This window comes from Cygnus atratus, chromosome 10, assembly GCF_013377495.2.
Source record: "Cygnus atratus isolate AKBS03 ecotype Queensland, Australia chromosome 10, CAtr_DNAZoo_HiC_assembly, whole genome shotgun sequence".
Lineage (NCBI taxonomy): Eukaryota > Metazoa > Chordata > Aves > Anseriformes > Anatidae > Cygnus > Cygnus atratus.
Window position 1 is genome coordinate 4791716 of NC_066371.1, and position 22455 is coordinate 4814170.

At 45.8% G+C, this 22455-nt stretch overlaps 1 protein-coding gene across 37 annotated transcripts in view; it reads left to right on the plus strand.

Annotated features, from left to right (window-relative positions):
- The window catches only part of FOXP1 (forkhead box P1), a 370718-nt gene that overhangs the window by 296035 nt on the left and 52228 nt on the right, over positions 1-22455 (plus strand). For 36 of the 37 annotated variants that reach the window (XM_035547093.1, XM_050712861.1, XM_035547101.2 and 33 more), the window contains 2 exons: positions 5130-5289; positions 11431-11635. In XM_035547093.1, coding sequence (XP_035402986.1) covers positions 5130-5289; positions 11431-11635 — 365 coding nt within the window. The remainder of the gene's footprint in view (positions 1-5129; positions 5290-11430; positions 11636-22455) is intronic. The other variant, XM_035547112.1, reaches the window with a different exon arrangement.

Below are 22455 nucleotides of genomic sequence, written 5' to 3' on the forward strand. Positions count from 1 at the left end.
GGAGGGGGCAAGGAAGCAGGCCCAGATATGTGGCTGTCCTCTCTAAACAGGGCAAAATTCCATGAGATTTTGAGTTCGCACTTGCAGTTTCCAACCAAAGAGGTTGGGATGTTCCTTGCTCAGCAGAAGGGACCGTGCTCGAGCACCGTAGGTTGTGAGCAGCGAGGGAGGGCTGAGATGCAGGGGTAGCACGGGAATGCCACCCCATCGCAGCGCGTTGTGCCCGGGTGCTGCAGCGCACCGCGGCGCATGGTAGCCCGAGACCTCACTCCGATGCCACCAAGGTCCATGGCAGGAGCAGGATCACCAAGGTGGTGTCTGCCTGTACTTTAAATGCGCTTCTCCTTTCTAAGTACCTGCCACGTTCTCACTTTGTTGATTTTGGTGTGCTTAAATTCAATTTTGCTTTAGTAACATTTATTTTGACGGCACCAAATTCACCCCTGTAGGCCCAAGGAGTTTGAGACTCCAGTCTGACATCAGCACTGGCTCGGATAAATCCTAGAAAGCTGCCTCTTGGCGCGAGGCACTGTGCCGCGTCCTGTGCTAGTGGCAGTGGTTGGGCATCACGTTGACACTGGTAATGCTCGAAGCGAGCACCAATTTCTCACCCCTGAAATTTTGGCAGATTGTGCCACCTGTGCCAAGTTTCAACCCAGAGTGAATTTTTCCAGCTGAGTTATAAACCCCTGAAAATAGGGGGTTTATAATGGAAACGCTGACACAACCTTAACCATAGCACGCTTACGGGCGCCTCTATAATAAAAAGGGAACAGATTAAAAAGTGTCTAAAATGTAAATCTAAAGGACTAACAGTAATTAAAATGGAAATGGCACAGGGAGGGAAGGCATGTAATTGTGAGATATCACTGTGCAGAATGCTCTCAGCTTTGTTTTGCTGGCTGTTTTTCTAATTCAGTAGGGCTTACTCATCAGTGGCAGTTCAATGCGCGTTAATGACTCTGGGATGCAGGCATCACTCTGGACAAAGAAATGATTATTGTGCGGTCAAAAGAAGTTCAAAGACAAGAAGGGAATTTCAGTTTTTTCCTTAGAGATCCACATTCAAGAGCATATAAATTAAGCCAAATGTTAAAAACCACAGTCTGAAAGCTGACTTCAAAGTCACAACTCTCTAATTAATGAACTGCGAGCTTCAGTTTGGACAAGTCGTGGTTTGATGCGCCCATAAATCAACATGACAGGTCTGTTTCACAGTCTCAGACAGCGCTTGTCATTGAGTCACATCAGATGTAAACACAGCAGAAAAAAGAGGGGATATGAAGGAGGTGCAATTGATCAACAGAAATGGTAAAAACCCACTTTTGAAACGCATTATGCATGATCACAGGAAATGGCGATAGCCTCAAGAGGCTTTCTCCTTCTGCTGTTGCTTTTTTGAATCAGATTTCTAACAGCCTTCAAAAGGGAGAATAAGAATTATGGAGCTTCTCCCCTGTGGCTGGCAGGCAATAACCCCCTGTTGTTATTTTGTGCTTCTTTCTTTTCAAAGGCGTCAAAATTTAGTTTTTTAAAGATCTTTAACTCTATATTTGAAGACAAACAATAAAGGGCTGCCACTGTCATTCTTATCAGTTACCAGGGATTGTATTTTTTCTTTCTGTTGCCACTTCTTATTAACCTCTTATTTGGTCTATTAGACATAGTTTTGAATGCAAGCCTGCATGCTGGGAGAACATGAAAGTTCAGATGAGCTCAGAGGGCAGATAAAGAAATTTGAAGGGGAAAGTTACACAGCAGAATGAACGATAAAAGTTAACTCTTCTAAATTGCTGTTGTCAGACAGGAGAGCATCTCAGACACAAAGATGAGGGCTCGGAGCTTGAAGAAAAAATACTTTGTGTTAAAAAAGACGAGAAGGGAAGTTAGACAATGTGATGGCATTTCAATATCTAACACACCGATTTACTGTGGTCACACTTCTGATATTACACTGTCGAAAGTAACAATAAGAAAAGACTCCTTCCTGTTCTAAGAAGAGCATTTTAACATGATAGCGGAGAAGAGGACAAGGGGCCCAAGTCTCTCCAGCTTTCCCTAGGGTTTTTTTTTGCTGAGGGGTTCAGCAGAGGCCTGTTCCCACAGCACTCTCACTCCGTCCCATCCCGCAGGTTTGCTCAGCCCCATTTTCCTGCGCCGAGGAGCTTATTCTGGCTAGATTAGCATGCGAGCGGTGGGTCTTCCTTCCTCCCCCTCCTTGTAATCCACAACAGCGGCGGGTCCCAGGCTGTGCCGTGCTGCCGAGGGGACCGCTGGTGGCGATGCTGCCGTGGGGTGAGTTTGTACCCCACAGCTGGACCGAGCACATGGATGTAGGGCTTCCCCAGAGCCCCTCTGCGAGTGGCTCGTGCCACCACACCGTCCTAAAAGGAAAACGCCGCCGATCCCCGTGGACCGAAGGGGTCCGACCCCTAAGCAGGCTGGTGTAGGGGCCGGCGGTCCCCTTGTAGGCTGTACTTGGGTGGCAGAGGGTGAGTTTGTGGGGCGAGCTCGGCTCCGGCCCCCCGCAGCCCCCACCGGGGGGGCTTGGGGCCGCGGGATGCTGCGGCCGTGGCCGTTTGTCCTCCAGTGCTTGGGGCAGCTTGTGTTAGGCAGCAGGGAGGGACCTACGAAAGGAAAACAGACCTTTGACAGGAGCTGTAGGGAGGGGATCAAAAATGCGAGTTTTATCAGGATATTTCAGCGTTTTAACACTGACTACTGACCTGACAACAGGACTGCACCGAGACCTTTTTTGTATGCATTCAATTGTGAGAAGTAAACAAACTGCCTTGTATCCTGTGTTTGGTAACTGGGTGGGGAGCGCAGTTTGGCAACGTGCGTTGCTTTTAAATTCTTTCTTGGACAATGGGCCTTGTATACTTTTATATCCTGGCTTTTCAAAGTAGAGCGTGTTCGAGAGCTTTTCTTGGGATAGCTGGGAAGACAACCGCACGGGCATCAGGCGATTTGTGTCAAGTTGTCGGGGTTTTGGGGTGTTTTCTTTAATGCTAACTTTGTACTCAGATGGCAAATTGGTAAAGCCACAGATTACTGTGGCTAATTAATTTATTTATTACAAAATACTGCTTATTATATATAGACACGCTAAATATACATTAAATATATGTCTATTTGGAGCGGGAACATCTGTGGAGGCAAGGATTGCTCCTAATGGATCTGTCGCTGCAGCTTGCATTCATCTGGTGCTGTTGGCAATAGTTGCAACAACTGGATCTGTCTGAGCAAGCTGTGGCACAGAAATGAAAACTCTCCAAGTTCCAGTATGGCTAAACACTCGCTTGTTTAACTGTTCCCGAAGTTATAGATCTTCTTGGGAAATAAAAAAAAAATGAACTTGCCTGTCGGTACAGTTGTAGGTATGCAGTTGCTTGTAGTATTAAGATTGATGGGGCATGGCAACACAAAAACAACTATTTAAGGATTTTAATAGAAGTAATTGCCATTGTCCTTAACTTTCCCCAATAAAGGTTTTTTTTTTCTTTCCTTTTTTTTTTTCCTCTTTTCTTTTAAGCCCCCTGTGACTGTGTCACATTCAGCGCGGCGGGGCTGGAGGGCTCCAGCGCCCTGGCAGAAGGTGGGGCCCCGGCCCCTGGCTGGTGGCCGTCAGCCCTGCTCCTGTGACCCGGGTGGATTTTTCCTGCTTGACACCAGCAGGGAACGGGGCCAGCGATCCTCCGCACCGATACCAGGGAGGGGCCACCGAACGCTGGCTGTCTGGCCGGGCTTTATTTGCAAAAGTGTGTAGTTTTGCAAGAGTTAATTTTTTTTTTCCATAATTGTTAGCCATAATGTGTATAAGACCTCCACCTTGATATGATTCCTAGCAGATTAGGGATATTAGATAATTTCCTTCTATTTATTGTACTACTGCACTGTATTATCTTTCTATCACTCAGATAATTACTAAGGAAATCTACATTAATTTTTTTTGGCCAGCACAAGGAACTGCTAAACACTGGCATGATGTATTGATGTTTTACACAACAAAAGTTTTCCTCTTGTCATTGTACAATAAATAAAAAGATATTTATCAAAACGCAAAGCCTTTCATGGATTTTAAAGAACAAAGCAAATAAAACACAAGATGAGCATGGAAGCAAAACCTAGAGGCTTCCTTAACTGAACAAAATTAAGGACTCAGAAGCCTGGAGTACTGTACATATTAAACACTCACATTCAAGTAAGATGTTGTTTGCTAAATTATGAATGTGTGTAATTAAAATCTAGTGGCTGTTTCTATGAAAGATTTACAATGTTATTTCATCGTTTGTCATGGCTAATTAACAATATTAGATGAAGTTTTTCTTCTTCAAAGGTCTGATTTTTTCTCATTTATTTATGTCAGAAGTGATAAACAGAGTAGTTAAAAGCTTCTCCGGGTACAGTAGTGAGAAAAGCAACATGTTCTTTTACACCTCGGAGGTTCAGGGTTCACGTCCCTGCAGAGTAAAGCAACTCCGTCTTCTTTAGAGTGAGAATAATTAAAAATTTCAAAGTGCAGAAGTAGCAGCCTTAAGTACAGCAAAGAATCATTCTGCACATAACAAAGTATTGTTGCTTGATGGATGGATAAGAGAGAGTAAGGGTAAAATACCATAAATCAAGCCGGTTGTACTGCCTTAATTGTCGAGACAATCCTTGCATGAGCAAACAGAGCAGAGTACAGGGCTGTTTTTCATGACGTCCAAGCATGATGTGTTTACGTGGGGCGACTCACGTTCGACGTGTTCTTTGCTTCGAAGAACTGCCCAGGACTTTCACAGCTGCCAGCAGCGTTTGCTCTGTCCACCACTGATGGGCAGCCACTTCTGGGGTAAAACACGGCCACATGCACCAAAATCTGCGGACGTTTTTCATCGGAAAAAGGTGGAATTAAAGGGAATTAAAGTATTCACCGGAGGTGGAAATTGACTGCAGCCCTGTTGGTAGCTCCAGCACCTACACGAACCTTGGGGTCCTTGGTACTGGGTGGTGGGCTCGCTGTCCTTCCTTGATACCAAATGACTATGATCAGGAGTTGCAGTCTGTTGAGACAAGGAGCCCTGCAAGTCCTCTGTTAGTGCTTTGCTCTGTATTGACAAATGTGCATTTTTTTTCTTTTCCAGCCCCAGCAACAGCAGGTGGCTACGCAGCAGTTGGCCTTTCAGCAGCAACTCTTACAGATGCAGCAGTTGCAACAGCAGCACCTCCTGACTTTGCAGCGTCAAGGGCTGCTAACAATCCAGCCTGGCCAGCCTACTCTGCCTTTGCAGCCCCTTGCACAAGGTAGGTGAGGGCTTGGGGGGCTGCCGAGCAGGCAGATAGCACATGCACACGAAATTGTCACTCAGTGAGACACAGAGAGATCATCGGCTTGCAAAATAACGAGCAAAGAAAAATTCTGACAGACAAGGTGGGCATTAGAAAGGTATTTTTGAGAAGGGCAACACTGAAACCGTGGGCTGCTCTCGCTAGCAGGGGGCAGGTGGTTTGGAGTTTGGATTCAATTTGCACAGCTATATCCAGCCTGGCGGGCTCGAAGCTGCTGGTTGTACTAATCCGGACTTGAAATCCTCCACAGGAGGCTTCCTAATAAAATTTTGGTGCTGGGTTCATGGCTTAGGGTAGTGTGAGAGCAGCTTTTCCTTATTATTTTTTTAATGTGCTATTTTGGCCCTTTCTGGCTCTACCACTGGTGGGGAGCTGGGCACAGAGGAGCGCTGATCACACGCTGCCGAGCTGTAGAAATGCGATTGCCCTTTTCTGTGGCTGAAAGGGAAAGGTGGCAGTGTCTCCTCTCCATGCCTGTTTATATGTCCTTCATTTCACTGCCTCTGTACGTCAGCGCTTCATTCTTCCCTCCACGCTGAGGCAAATTGGGATTAACTCCATTTAATTTTAATGGTGTTATACTGGTGTTATTGACAATTAGATCCTCCTACATCTTTATTCAGTCCCGCACTCTGCAGGAAGTTACTGATTTGCTGAAATCCCTGCTTTATTTTTTTTTGAAGATACTGATACGTTGAAAGCGATAGCTACTTAAATCACAATACTTTTGGCAGTAATCACAACCTGGGCATTTTTGTTCTTTCTTTTCCTTCTTGGCTTAATACATACATTTTTTTCAACTGGGTTTCTGTACAACCTCTAGGACATTTTAACAGACTTGTCTGAGCTCCTGTCTGTTGTGATTAAAGCAGGTGGTTCAAAGTTGGCATGGCTCAGGGAGGACCAGGTCTTTCAACTAAGATGCTGGTGTTTCTGAATAGTCATACCTTTTCCTTCCCTTTGCCCCCTAATACATTTAAACACCCACCTCAACAACTGGAGTCAGCTCAGCTTGAAATGATTTGGGCTCTTCAAAGCAGCCTTGGGGCTGCTACTGGTTGCTAAACCATATAATGAATTTACATTCAGCTCTGTTCGGTTAAATGGGGTGGGGGGTGAAATTGTTTCTGCTCTTCGCCCTCCCTTTTTATGTGTGTGTAGCTGCAAAAAGGAAAGCGAGGTGCCTGGTGAGCATTAACTGGTGTGGACAGAGGGAGACGAAGCTGGGGAGTAGAGTCTGCTCTGCCATGTGGCTGCATGGTTTATTCAGGCTCGTTTTTCATTTTTGCAAGACCCGCAAAGGTGTTGGAGCAACCTCCAGTTGGAGGGTGACATTCACACTTCCCTCTGCAGGACTGGGTTTAGCTTTCCTGCGTCCCTGAACCGGACTGCTGACGTTAGACTTGTCCTGATGCGGGAAGGTGGGTGGCAGGGAGCTGCAGGATCAGGCCCAGGGGTGGCTTGTCGGTCCCCATCAGCATGCCGAGTGATGGCGAGAAGGCATGAGATGAGCTCGGGAAAAAGGGCATGTAGACTAGTGGTGCCATTTATACTTGCAGAATGTTGTAACGCGCGTTAATTACGCTTCGGATTTATTGTTGGAAACATCACAAGCCATTCCCACGTGCCCACTGGACTCAAGCTTCAACCTTTCTAATTTTTCCCACAGCTCCTATACTATTAAGTTTGCTCAGTGAGGTTCGTTGTACAGTACATCAGTTAAGCTGTCCAAAGGAGGGCAATTGGGCAGTGACAAGACACGCTCATGTGTAATGTGAAAGAAATGAATGTGGTGATGCATGAAGTGTAATCTGTGCAGTAACACATCGGAGACACCAGTAGGTAATTCAGCAGTCGTGGCATTGATTGATACGGCTAGCGGCTTAGTGCCACTATTAGTCCTCGCCACGTTGGGAAGAAGCCTATTTAAAACCGAAGGGGTGCCAGAGAGAGCCCAAACACAAACAGGAGGGTCCCGAGGCTGCGCTGGGCAGGGAGATGAGCCTCGAGCAGCGGGGGACGGGGCTGGCTGGGGGCGGAGGGGAGCCCGAGAATTCAGGCAGGTTGCGATCCAGCACGATTTTTTTTTTATCAGAGAGACGATGGCTTAAAACTGATGTCATTACGAGGTTTAAATCAACTTTCTGCTTGCTTGAACATGGTCACCTGGGTATGGAGGTACAAGGACACAAAGAGGTTGAGCAACTCTGTTTGTCTTTGAGCCAGTGATACCTGGGGTTGGGAAATTGAGTTCCGTGAGCGGTAATCTGTCAACTGTCCCCACAACATACATTTTTTAAACCTGTGCCTACATTTTCTTTCATAATGAAGGGGACTAGTTGTCCTGAAAAATGCAATGAGGAGCCAGGGCTATAGTTTAAAATAATTGGTAATGGACACTTCTTATTTAAGAAAAAAAAAATTACATATATCATGCTCTTTTGTTTTCAGAACAGTTGGCAAGAGTGAGACAAATACTGTCAGTGTGCATATACAAAGAAAAATCCAGCCCCCTAGTTAATGTAGCTATGAATTTGGTTAAGAGCATTTTGCTTTTTATTCTTAAGTATCTATAATAGCAATAAATGTTTCTGAGGAGAGAATGCTACTTCGTAAGTGGGGTTTTGTTATGTTTTTAGAACTAATACATTGTTCAAAGCTGTATTTTAGTTTCAGTGCTCGCCTATTGTCTTACACAAAATAGCACATCCTTTAGTGTTATATTTGTGTAATCTGTGCTGTTTTGTATTTAGACACATCTATAATCTAGATTTTACATCTGTACATAGTAGCAATTTAAAAATAAACCACATTTCAGCAGTGTTCGGAGCTGTGAGAGCTAGATCTTTAGGAGCTGTAAAATGAAACTGCAAATCACACTTCAGATCACTAGTGAGTGAAAATAATAGGACTGAGACATGAAGGTGCCTGATTGCTCCCGTAGATCTGGCAGTTTCAGGTCTAAATCCCCTTATTTGTACGTACGAAGTTGCGGCACAAGCAGTAGTGAGCTCGGGTAATTGCACTACAGTTCTGGGAATCGGACTGAAAATTTACCTCTCGCTATTAAAATGAAACTGTTAAATGGTAAATTACATAATTTATTGCGAGTGTTCATGAATCTATTCGACTTATTTTTACCATTTGTTCTATTATTTTATTTAACCATTTTGCCAGATGAGTAATGAGCATACCTTTCAGCTGCCCAATTTGACAGGCTAGTTAGGAATACTCTTCAGAATTATTCTGAAAGAACGACATTTGGGGAAGGAGGAGGGAGGCTTTTTTTTAATATATAATTTTATTTTTTAATAATCAAATGATGTCAGCGATGCCTTCGTTTTTTGAACGATGGATTGTGTGCAGGCACATATGACATCACAGCTAACTCTTCTCTAATGGCATCCAGCCTGAAATCCTTCTTATATTCTCCATCGTTTTTTCCCCCGAAATGGGTGTTTTGTATTTCTCTTCCGATACATGCTATAGTTCTCTTTTGTGCTAATAAGAGTTACACTCGTATAGGAAGTTAGAATAACCCCCTTGACTTTTAGAGGATCTACGGAGAGATATGAATATATATTATTCATATCACAGTATATAATACTGAATATATCTATTTTAACAGCTGTATAACTCTGCAGGCTGCAGATGAAGTATCCAGAAGTGACCGGGAGGGGAAGGAAAGGGGAAAGGAGAAGTGGGGACGGAGAAAGGAGAGAGGGCGCAACCCCTTCTCCAATTAAAAACTGACTCGTCCAGATAGGGGCTGGTAGGAGGGGGGGAAGGCACTTATTCTTTCCCTATTTGCTTATTCTCAAAAATAAAAATAGGTGTCGACTCATACGGTCTCCTATCAATATGTTATCATCAACAGACAAGTCTATTCACTATTGTTTCCATTGAGTAAACAGTGGTGTAAGGGTCAGCCGCGCTTGCAGGTAATTGTTAGTGCGCAGACAGTGCTGTCAAGCGTGTTAGCTAAAAATACATCCCACACTGTCACTTCACAAGGTGTTTGAAAATAATAGCCCAGATACAGCAAAACAGGACATAGGCTTGTGTACTGACCTTTTTCTTTGTTTAATTTGCTCAGAGGTTTAATTTCAGGGGACAAGTAATAATTGAATATGTCTAATAACTAAATGCTCATTTGGGACAAAATCCATCAAAATATAATTGGCATTTGGTTCTTATGAAAGGAAAATGACGTGGCTTTAGAGGAATGGATGTGTCCTAAGAATATCTGATCACTTAATGTATAAATTGAAGCCTCTTTTATAATATATATTAATTGCAGATACTTAAGGTTTTGAGCATTTTTTAGTAGTGAACCGTTACTGGAGACCAACTGTTTTTGTTAATGCTACTCTCAGAAAGGCGGGGAAGGTTATTGGTCTGTCGTGCAATAATTTACTCCTCTTTGATATGCAAACGATCCACGGTGAATATAAAAAAATCCTATCAGACTCATTTCACAGTTCTTAACCACTTAGATTCTCTGGAGTCTATCGCCTCATTAGACCAGTGCTCTCCAAAGCTAGCATAATTAAAATCTTTAACAGTTTAGCAAAGTAAAGATGTTTGGCTGATCACGTTGAGATGATTATCTATCCATTGTATTCTAAATGACAAAAATAAATTAAATTTAGACCTTGGCATTTTTTATTATGTGTTTCAAATGAATATAATGCATACTGCCTTTTTTTTTTTATTTCAATACCTTAGGTTTGGTGAGATACGTGGCTGTTTGAGCTGCTGCTGTATACTCAGAAAATGGCAGGTTTCCTTAGGATAGCTCCAGTGCCACGACACGCTGAAACAATGAACAGTCATCCAAATGGTCTCGAAGCACAGTGATGAGAAACCTCTTTAAAAACACACAGACACTGCCTTTTATTTTTTATTTTTTTCTGAATATTTAAGCGGTGCGTCTCTACTGCTCATTTTTTCCCATGGCCTTCTGAAAGAGCACTGAAATAGCCTTCAATTCGAGAACTTGACTTGTTTGATTGTGCCACAAACATAAGCTTTATCCAAAACCATGATCTCATTGTGAGCCCAAGCCACGCTGACGTGCATACCCCCCTGCTCCAGGCAGAAATACAGCCCACTGGAGTTTGCAAAGTTTTCACTCAGGCTATTTATTGCATGCTGCATGCATGTCCCAAGCCTGGTGTCCATTTTGGCACAATCAAAAAACAATTTTTTTGATTTCTTGAAGCTTATTTTATGTTTTCATTTTACTTTTGAATGGCTCATTAGCATTGATCTAAGAAATGACAGTAATAATAGTGTTACTTGTATAGAAAGTTATACAGTTTTTCAGTAGACACATCCATCAATTAAGTGAGCAGTTCGAGAAACCAAAATTAATGAGAAAGATAGGTGTGTTAATGAAATAATCATAGTATAATCAATTTGACTGTTAAAATTTGAAAAGCATTTCAGGAAGACAATACGAATTCATAATTTATGTCTAAAAGTGATTAATAAAAACTGTATTTAATAACAAAGCTATTTGTCATCATTTAAAACTTAAGCACAAAATTAGTCATATTGTGGTTCGTGTTGTCATAATAATAAAGCTGAGTATTTTTTTTTCCCCCAGACCTTCCTTCCTTTTAAAAACAGGTTAGAATGTATTCATTTTCCTTAAAACAACAAAAAATAAGCTGAAATGAAACTTCTCCAGCTGACTGCAGAGCAGCCCTTGGCCGCCCTTGCTGTGAGCTCAGGGGATTTCTGCCTGAGGAGGGCCTGGGCCCTCTGGTCTAAAAATTACAGAAAGCAATAATAATTCATGTGCTGTTGGGTGGGGGTTGTGTGGCATGTCTCTCCTTCCCCCAGACCCCACATTTAGCCCTGGAGAGGTATCGCAGGTGCACACCAGAAAACGTAGCAGGAGACGTGCAGCGTTCAGGATTAGCCTTTAGTTATTTAAGAAAATGAAATAAAATACATGGCGTGTAAACGCGCACACACACACACAAAACTAACACTAGGCTTTGTTTACTGACTCTTTGATTTAATTACTGTTTGAAGACGGCCGAATTAGCTGTTAATTGATTTAATTATCCAATTTGTTTGTTTCAGGCATGATTCCAACAGAACTGCAGCAGCTCTGGAAGGAAGTGACAAGCTCGCACACAGCCGAGGAGGCAGCCAGCAACAACCACAGCAGCCTCGACCTGTCCACCACCTGCGTCTCTTCGTCCGCGCCGTCTAAGACCTCCTTAATAATAAACCCACACGCCTCAACTAACGGACAGCTATCGGTCCACACTCCTAAACGGGAGAGGTAGGTGCTGCTGGAGTTGCCATCCAGCCTCGTGCCTAAAATGAGGGCAGAATTGTTGGGAACGGTGGCCAACAGGCTTGGCCTCGATTTTGTCCTCCCCATCCTGCTCTGTCTGATTTTGGCGTGGTTGAATGGAGCCTCCACTGGGCAGAATACGCTCCTTTTGTTCAGATCTTTGTGGCTTGTTAATTGGATCAATGTGGGCACAATTAGCTAATTAAAAGCGCATTGGATAAGTGTATGGAGGAAAGCGTGAAGAGCGTAAGCTGGTTTTCTTTAGAGTTTTGCATCACTGGTGGTGGCACTCTCAATGTGCTTTGGGTTTGCAGACCAGAGGTGAGAAAAAATCGGTTGGTCACTACAGGCTGTTTAAGCAACATATCCCCTGCTTTTCTGCCAAATTTCAGCATCCCCTCTCATCTGAGACTCTTGCCTCTTTTTCTATGTATTTACCTGCTTTCACAAAGCAGGCTAGACTTGAGTTCACTAGGTTTCTCTAAAACAAAGTGATTTTTTTTTAAGCGCTGATAAAATTAGCTAACTGGTGTTGTTTGGCTTTTAAAAGTGTGAGTTAATTTGTACTTGCTAGTCTCGCATTGTTAGAAGAAATGGCTTAAATCAGGGGTTGTCTGTTGATGTGCTTCTCAGCACGGGCTCCGCTTTATTCGCAAGGATGCTTTATTGCAGGTTTGTTTCTTTACACCCCCAGATTTCACTGAGGCGTGTCTAACAACATAACTTTTGCTCACAGTGAGATAGACGGGCTGGGGCCGCGGGCAGCAGCGATGCCGGCGCTGCAGCAGAGGAGAGGGGTCTTGGGGAGCACGTGAGCATCCTCGGTGCGCTGGGAGCATCGTGCTTCTTTGCATTCAGGAGAGTCCCTTCACCCATCTAGAAAAGTTACATCAGACGCTAGTGAAAGCTGGGTTTTATGGAAACTGATGGCTTTGTCTTTCCATCCTCCTTTCATTCATTAGAAAGAGGATAATGGAATTTTTAAGCCATAGAGTTTGTATTTCTAGTGGCCTGAAAGTAGATTGATACAGAAGCTGTATAAATACCTCTTTTATCTTTCTAATATTAAGAAAACGGTGGTGGGGATAGATAGATTTAAAAGAACACCATGCCCTGTGTTTGAAAGAACTGCTGTGTGCATGAGGCATCATTTTCTATCCATGGCAAGGACGTGGCAGAACATTAGTGTACACGTTTATAATGTGTGCAAGTGTCAAGGACATGATTTTCATGAAGACTTAGATGGGATGCTAAAAACGAACCGATGCTTATTAAACAATCAAGTTCCCTTTTTGCTGCGTATGGAGCTGAACGAGATGGGTTTGTGACTTCCCAATAATCGTTTTATCTCTGTTTTTCTTAGTTTATAAAACAAAAACTCATGCAGTGAAATGGACACTGCATAGGCACACGTGCTGTCTGCTTATGGCAGTCTAGGCAAGAAACAATGTGCCATTGCTGCGTAGTTTGAAATGCGGAGGAAATACACGAGTCTATTCTGAAGTAAGAATTTTCTCATGTGTTCTGTGAAGTAGGACTGTAAATCTGTGTGTCTGAGCGCTGAGTGCTGTTGTGTAATTGTGGCCTGGAGGTAATAGGGATCTACAAACAAGGAGATACATATGTTTTTATTAGTAAAGTTCCAAATAAATTAATTAGGAAGGCATAAATATGCCACAGTATTGTTTGTGACTGAATGAGGTTGGAAGACTTAAAACCCTCTGTTGTGGAATTGATAGATGCATTGTTAAAGCTTGTCATTATACTTCACTTAGGTTTCTATTGAGTTCGCTTCAATATCAAAATACAAAAATAGTTGTATTTAGGAATACAAATAGGAGGGCTGCAGAGTTTGCTTTATCTTGCCTCTATTTGGTTCACTGAAGGTTTACGCCATCCATTTGCTGCAGTGATTGAATTACATCTTTATCCATAAGTAGAGCAGGAGACTACCGGCAGAAGAATGCCTACGGATGCACTTAAGGGTTTTGTTGCAGTCTCATCAGGCCCCGTGGTGCCTGCCTGCATTTCATATGACACAGAAGCTCCTCTTGTTCAGAGGCGTTGAGCTGGCTTCCTTTCTGAAGGGTATTTATCAATGGCCAGGGCTCTCGGGGTGGCGAGTGAGCAAGGAGAGAAGTGTGGATGTGCAGCAGCATCAGGTGTATGCCTGAAAGCCCCCAGGAGGTGAAATTTTAGCCCCGTTACAAACAGAGCACAGGCACGGGCAGAGTTCTGGTTGCTTTTTGATGGCAGAGGCTAAGACTGGCAATAACAGTGGATCTGGCAGGAGCACGGCTTGGCTGGACGTGCGGGGAAATCTGTGCCTGTTCTTGAGCCCAGCTAGTTCAGCTGAGCTGCCAGTGCAGCAGGGCTCGTGGAAATTGTCCCTAGCCTGCCATCAGGTCAGGTGGGGCTGTCGGGTTTGGGGTTGCCACTTCCCCTACCTCCTTCCTGATGAACGTGCAGACCTGAGGCGACTTGGCGCGTTTGTCACCCCGCGATGGGGAGGCTGATACGCTGGGGTTGGGGCTCTCCTGAAGAGCACCCAGAACCTGCCCACTTGCCGGTAGCATTTGATGAGATGTGCGTGGTGCTGCTGCCCCACGGCCGGGTGTTTAGCATGGGGTGGCTGTGTCCTGGCATCGTGCGGGGGTCTGCAGCGGGTGAGCGCGCCGACCGCATACGGGGTGCACGCTGTATGCAGAGTTGCCTACTAGCTGGGGTCTGATACAACCAGGAGCTATTTATTTAGATTTAAACAACAATAAAAAGCACGTAGTAAAAGCTGTAAGTGTCCTAACAGTTAACCACAGCCACATCATAACGACTGCCCAGCAGCAATAAATAATCATATACAGGTAACATTAACTTTTAGGGTGTGCCGTAAAGCTGTTTCCCCCCCCCTCCCTCTTGGGCTTTTGAGAAGGAGTGGGCTGCAGGAGGCAAGTTGGTTATGTGGGAGCTACTGTCATCGCTGTCATCACTGGCACATGGCGCTGGGATAGTTCAGGCCGTGTTTTATGGGGTTCCTGATCCCGCCGGTCAGCACGTGAGCCCCGTGAAGCAGGAGGCGCTCGGCTGGCTGCAGTGGCAGCAGAAGCACCTGTGTGGAAGTCGTCAGTGGGCGGCAGCTCAGCTGAACGTGCAGGGTAAAGGCACGTTTTCACTATAAAGAAGTTTCAAAATAGCAGGAGAAAGGCAGTCACTGGCTGCTCGGCGTGCCCACGCGTCGCCGTGCCGCGGGCCCAGTGCCACCACTGCGCACGGAGAAAGAAGCTCTGGTGCTGTGCTGGGCGAGTTCTCCTGCACGGCACGGAGCCAAGGGCAGGCGGGTGGCCGGTGTCACCCCGGGACATGGCCATGCTTGAGGGCAGCAACGTGCCCTTGGAAGCAGGAGGCAGCCTCTGTTGTGGGCACGGGCCAGGGAGGATAGTGGTGCTGCGCTTGGTTTATACGTGCCCTGCGCACAGGGCTTTCATGGGAATGAAACAATTCCAGCTATAAATAATGGGTTAATGCTTTCATTCATTTGGGCTTTAAATGTATATTACATCCATGCTTTTGTCCCACATTTCGCCCCGTTCCTGTAAGTAGCAGCAGCAGCAGCTCTGGGGTTTGGTGCACAGCAATCTGTTAAGGAGATAAATAATCTGCTTTGGCATGACACTCCTACTCTCCTCTTTAATTTGTCTTACACAAGGAAAATTATAATTAAATCATTCAGGGTAAACCCTTGAGTGTAGAGAAGGAAAAAACACACTTTGGTAAAGATTGCCAATAGAGACCAACTTCCCTGTTGTGCCGTGCAGAGACATTTATCAATATTCAGCACTATTAAAGAGAGAACATTTCGTGTGATTTGTGAGGCGGATGCCAAAGCTCAAATCAAGGCTTGTTAAGATCCTTTCCCCATGCAATCATGGGCATTCAGCATCATTAGAATTCAGCACTGACTGTGTGTTTCATGCTTTGATTTTACTCAGACAATTTAATAATGTTTATTGTGCTGATTATATATATAAATTCACTCAATGCAATAAACATACCTCAGTCATCAGTACCCTAAGGGAAATATTTAGTTATAGATACTTGTATTCACTCAGGATAAGCGAAAGGGAGACCATCAACCAGCATGCAAACCTCTCATCATCGTATCAGCATTTGGGTTTCTTCAGTAGCGAGCGTTTTTCCTCCACCTCGGTAAATAAATAACTAAGGGCAGCCCGTTACGTCCATCTGCTGTGCTTACAGATGTCAAGGGCAGGACCGGCTTCCATGTTGTTCCGCTGCATCTTCCTTGGGGAAAGCTTGGTTATTTTCATGGGAAGAGCAGAGGAACAGAGCCGAGGGATGTGCGGTCACTTGAGGTGACTGCTGACTCTGTAACCTGATGGGCAGCGGGCATCCTGAAACCTGCGTGTGCAGGGATATTCCCCATGTGGGTAGGTTTTGCAGCAGGGGTGGCTCTGGCTGAACACGTGCCGGGAGGTTTGCAGGTGGTCTTGAGCTCGTGAGCCCTCCAGAAAGCCCCTTCCCCTACTGCGTTTGGTGTCTCAGGGCAGCCCTGGTTCACCCGTTGTTCCGTGTCTGGGCCGTTCCTGTGTTCACTGCAGGATGGAGGCTGTACCTACAGAAGTGAGCCAGCAAAGGTGCAGGTCTGTTTGGGAAACATCTGTTTGTGAGGGGTAAGGGGAAGAAGAGTTGGAGGGAAGGACTGCATGTCCGGGAGACCTTTCTCCACCTTGCAGCAATCCCACATTTGTCTCCTGATGGCTGTGTGTCCCTTCCTGCCCTACTTGCCTCCCGTCCTCCCACCTAAGCAAGCGGCCATCTCATAGGAAAGATAGATGAGATGAACAGGGGGGTTTTTAAATGGCTGTTCCTTGCCAGTATCGCAGGAGGAAGGAGGCTGGAGAAGGCTCTGAAGGGGAGCGAGCGGAAGGGCCTGGCAGACCACTGATCTGCTGCTCCGGCTTAGTGCGCTGTGTTTTACTGTTGTTATCTGCCGTGCCAGCTGATCCTCCCATCAAAATCCCAGGGCCCTTAGATGAGGGCATTAGGATTCAGCACAATTAAGAATTACAGATTTCGGTCCATTATTAATGCTCGGGGTGAAACACTTCAGCCCGCAGTCCATATGCTCCCCGGGCCTGATCCTCCCCTGGCCGGTAGCGCCGTGCGGTCCCCAGCCCTCGCTCGGCGCTGGTGCCAGCAGCACTGCTCAGCCGCGGCTCCTCCCAGCTGCTCCTCGCGGTTTTCTGAGCTCCTTGCACTTCACCATCAGCAGAGTTCCCTTTGGTTTGGTTTCCTCAAATCCAGCCCCCGGTAAGCAATGGGTGTTCCCACCGTGCTGCCTCCCCGACGGGGCTCGGCCGCTGCGCGGGATGTGGGTGCAAACCCCACCAGGACCCCTACCAGCACCTGAGCAGCTCGTGGGGCTGGCTGGGGGCACCAAGTGACTCCCCGTGGTGGCTGTGTTCCTTCCTGACGTGCTCAGTGCTGGGGCTGTCGCGGCATCCCCCACACCCTGGCTGTACAGCTCGCAGCATCCGACCCGATCCTGCCGGAGCCGGCGAAATCGCCACCGTCGCTCTCCCCGTCTGAGTCACTGCTCGGGGTAATGGGGCTTTGAAAAGTACCGGCCGTGACTCAGACCTGGAGTTGCTGTTCCTCAGTTTGAAACCTCAGCAGGCACTTGTTGTTGTTACCGGTATCCGAATTTGGGGCGTAGCACCCCGTGCTGCCTGCCCCCTCCGTCCTTCTTTCCGAGGAGCCTCCCGTCGGTCGCGCAGACCATTTGCTCCCGGTCCGTCCGGGCGTCCTTTGATCGCGTTACGGCTTTCAGAGAACTGCTTTGCTAAACCCTTGAAAGTTGTTTCTGGTTTGTTTTTTGTTGTTGTTTCCCCCCCCAGCAGAAGATGCTGAGTTAGCCCGTCCATAGGCACTCGGTGCAGCGTGCGGCCCTGGGCTGGGCGAGGCTGTTGTGTCCGACGCTGCGCAGCCCCGGGACCTGCCCTGCCACCAGGGAGCTCCCCAACACAAAGGGCTCGTTGGTTCCTGGTCACGTGTAGTAACGATCACTTGTACAACTCCAAACACTAAGCTAATGTATCAAAAAGCACTTAAAATAGATCGGGTGAGCCTTGGCAGACACAGAACAGAACTTCTCCAAATTTTAGCATATGTATTGTTTTATTCCTCCATCTGGCCGACAGATCATTGTTTGATATCTGAGTGCTTTGCATATCTCCTCCCTTTTCTTGCAACTGAGATACTTACACGTGCGTTTAATACAGCTTAATGCTATTTTTACATAGCAGAGAAATAGCTGATGGCTTTCTGTTAATTGCATGCACTTTGCAGTTAAACTTTTACAAAAACATTCCTGTCTAAATACTTGAAGTCCAATGAAAATTTGTCCTCTTCTTTTATTAGAGGTGTTTATGTAGCGGTCTTAAAAAGTGACCTGGTTTTGTTTTACTGCACTGTGGATTCCTGTTCTTTTTTTTTTTTCTTTTCTTTTTTTTTTTTTTTTTGGATTTCCTCCTGTGTGCAAGTTGTCCTTCCTCAGCATTTGTTCGGGAGACCTGACTGTCCTAAAGAGCCGAGCAGGGAGCTAATGAAGAGCTGCACCATTTTTTTATCATACATCCCTCAGCCCGAGAATGGAACAGAAACACCCTTGAAAATGCCATAAAAGCGGAGGAGAAGTTAGGTGATTTTTGTGTGACTATTTTCTCTGCTGTTCAATAAAAACGAAGCCGTTAGCCTGACAGCTGTTATATCATGTTATATCGCACTGCTAAGATATTGAGTAGCATTTAAAGTAGAACGCCACCATTAAGCTTTATAAACTTTATCCATTTCACTATGGTTTAATGGAAAAAAAACGAGTTTTTCAATAAAATGACATCATTTTTCCCAGGTTGTAACGTTCACTTTACAACTGTTTTTCTTTAATTCAATTTATTTTACTTTTCTTTTTCTTGGCATCCTTTTTTTTCTTGCAGTTCGAGAGGGGGGAGATCTCCCTTCGTAGAGCAGCTGGGTCCTGCTCAGAGCCCTTCTCCCTCCTCCCTCGACGTCTCGCGCTGAGCTGGGCTCTGCTTTTGTCGGGCTGAGAGGTTGGTGCTGGGGACTTGTGCTCTACCTGCTGCACTCGCAGGAAAATTGTGCGGAGCAGTGTGTGCAATGCCGGCAGGTACTTGCCATATCACTGGTGCTTTCAGGGGGCGTGGGGCTCTAATTTCTCCCCATGCTCGGGAAAAGCACGTGTATATTCGATGGTGCATTCTTCTCATTAATGCCACGGTGTAAGCCCGGGCAATGTGCGTTGCAGCTCGTCAGTTTGGGCCGCGGGAATAAAGACGATAACCGCTCCTTTGGGAAGCGGTCTCGGGAACCGAACAACGGATCCGCTGGCCAGAGAATTCTTTTGACTGTAATTTTCCTTTTTGTGCGTACTCAAAAATAACATCGTGATGGGCCCTTAAATACCACTTCATACACAGAGCACAATTTCCACAGCACAGGTGGTGCTAATATAGGACAGTCCCCCAGGCACTTGTCGCCAGGAGTTGTACAGCTTGTTCAGTGTCTGCATCCATATGGCAATCTGTCCCATTCATAGAAAGACATTGTAGCTGTGCCTGTGGGTGCTGTGGTCAATGTAGTGTAAAAAGTAGATTTTTAACTCTCGGCAACCTATGTTCTGCTGTTTGTTTTATTGGAGAATCCAATTTATAACGTGGGGGGGAAAAATCAGCTCGGAGCGGATTCCAGAACAATCTCGCTGGCTGCAGTTTGTGTTTGTTCTTGGAGCGCCTGGTTAATCAGCAGGTGCACCAGCCCCGCTCCCAGCCCCGCTCTAATGAACAGTTTACAGGAAGTCTTGCTCGGAAGAAACATTTTCGTCCTTGTTTATACTGCGAATTAACTCCGAAGTTGCAAAGCTGTAAACGATGGTAGCTGGCCGCCTGCGTCACGCAACTCCTCCTTCCCTCTTTATCTTCTCCTTTCTTTCTTTTTGGGTGGCGAGGTGACGTGGCAAAGCCTCCCTGGCTGTGCAGTGACGAGGAGGACGCCGGGTCCCCCGGTGCCACCCATGCACTGCTGCTGCCACCGGGGTGCCCCAAGGAAGGGCACAGCACAGCAAAGGGGCTCTCGACGAGGGGGGCCGGAGCCGTGGCGGGGCGCAGCGGTTCGAGGATAAACAAGTGAGCGTGATTTATGGCTGCTCTGGTAGCTATCGTCCCGCTGCCAAATGTTGTTCTGCTTTAGCGTGACTATTTGTTATGCCTTTCAGTAAACACAAACAAATAGACGCCTAGCACCTGCAGCAGCATCTGATATTTACACTACCTGTATGATTCAGCGCTCTTCCCTGGGGAAACAGGCTGGTGTCCTCTAGATTTTAGTGCTTTTTTAAACCAGCATCCTTTGGAAGGGAAAGCAAGCGGCGGGGAGAATTCAGCAGTTTAACCGTGATTCTCCCTTAGAGTAACTATTTATCGCAATTATTTTTATGACCGTTTTCCCAAACGGCGCTTTCTTTAGCTGCCGCAGGACCGTGGCGGTGCAGGCACGCCGCGCGGACTGTCACTGCCTATGTGATGTGACAGTCACCTTCTGTGCTGCCTTTGGTGTGCCTGTGGGACAGGGGTGGGAAATACCGAAGTGAATAATCCATGCTAATCATATCTGTTGACATCTCACCGGTTTGTATAGGGGTGAAAGATTCGCCTCGGCTCTAAAGGTAGCAGAACATAATTGTGTTGTTTAGCAAGAACAGATCTCGCTTCTCGGGGTTTTCTTTTGCTGTAAATTTAAGTGTAACAACAGAATATAAATTGCAGTGAAATAAGGTTGGCAAACAGGATCTTTTTACAAAGTATGTACGTATGGCTGTAATTTTACACCTCGGTCTCAGTGAAGTTCAAGGTCTAATCCTGTGTTTTTTAATCTTGCGTGTGTTCTTAAAAGCGTTGCTGAATCGGGGCCAAAGCCTTGCTCTTGCCCCTTCCCTCTGCCCTGCAAATGGGTCGTATAGGAAGGATGGGGTTGCTGGGCTTGGAAGTATAGGAAAAAAAACATCCAAGCACACCAGAAAGTGGTACGAACACGTTTTTTTCCTAATTAAACTAAGATACTGAATCAATCCCTTTTCATGTGAATAATTAGGAGACAGTTCAGAGAGGAATAAAATGAGATTTAGCAAGGATAAGTAGAAAGCAGCCCAGATAGGAACTAAAAATTCCAAACTGCCTTCTCAAACCGCCACGTCAGCCGCTCCGCATCGATTGTGTGGGAAAGGACTGAGGCATGATCGGGGTTGAGCAATGAAGGTGGGACGTTCTGTGCCGTGTCTCAGTTAAACAGGTGAGTGCAGTCATGGGTGGTGTAAACACGCGTCTCGCATCCGAGTCGGTCCTTTTTCCTGGTCCCCATTATGCAGAACCAGTTAAACCACAATTAGAGCGCGATGTACAGTTGGCCACTCTCTTGCAGAAAGGATAAAGAGAAGCTGGAGCAAATCTAGAGGAGAGCAGCTAGGATGATAAAGGAGTTGGAGGGAATAGGCTATGAAGACAGATTAAAGGGAATTAAAGATCTACACCCTGGAAAAATAGAGGCTCTAGGAGGATGTGATTATGGTATGTAAGTACATGAAGTGATGCTACAAAGAGGAAGAGGGAAAAAATTGTTCTCATTAGTTAGCAATGCTGGAATTTAAAATCCAGTGTTTCAAATCATGTGCGTCTGGGTATATTTGATGTACTTTTCACTTGTACTGAGGCACAAGGTTGAAATAAAAAAATACGAGTTTTAAATAGTACAGAAACTCGTTAATGCTAAATTCAAGTGCAGGAATGGAATTTCCACCTGACAAGTGATGGATTCAGTGCTGTGGGTTTTCTCTCATTTTTTTCATTTTTTTTTTTCAATGGGCATTTCTTTTAAATAGTCTAGCAATGGACTCGATTCCTCCAAGGAGGTGATGTAGGGCAGTGGCTGTCGGGGCCCCGTGGCAGTTCTGCTGCGGGGTGGGAAGCGGGGCTGCCACTGGAAGAAGTACGAAGTACATTTAGAGTGCTAGAGGGTCATAATGTTGATTAATAATCCAAACCATCCGTTCACAGATTAAAACCAGAAGATGATGTGTTTAATTATCCAGTCTGGTTATACTCTCGCAGTGTGCTGTGGGGATGGGGGTGGAGGAGCAGGGGAATGCGAGCCAGATTTTGTCCTAGTCTTGCTGCAAATGCTCCGGCGCTCCCCTTGCAACAGGCGTGCAGGGAGCGGTGCCGCGGTCGCGTAAGGGCATAGGGCAGGGGTTGACAGTGCTCTGCTGCTCTTGTGTTACAACGGCAGTGCTGTGGCTTTGGATTTTTTTTTCTACACAAGTATACAAGTTGGTGCGCTCCGATTAGAAGAGAGGATTTCAGCCTGTAGGCTGCAGTTTTAACCTGATTTGTCTTAAATTGGTGTAGTCATTTAAAATGTAATATACTACTCCTGTTACTTCCAATAGGGCTTGATGTAAAACATGAGCTTCTTTTAGCTCTCGCTCTGGATGGACTAAAGCAGTGAGGAAGGGGAGAAAGGCAGCCCTACAAAGCAGCCAGAAACCTGCATGCCAGCTCTCGGTAGAGCTGCCGCTGGCCACGCACGTCAAATGTCACCTCTCCCGAAGGCCCACGGCCCTCTGCGAAGCTTTACCTGGCGGTGGAGAGGCATTTATTGTGCTCAAACAACTCTCTCTTCACATTAAATACGTGCTTTCTGGGCAGTTACTGGGGCTG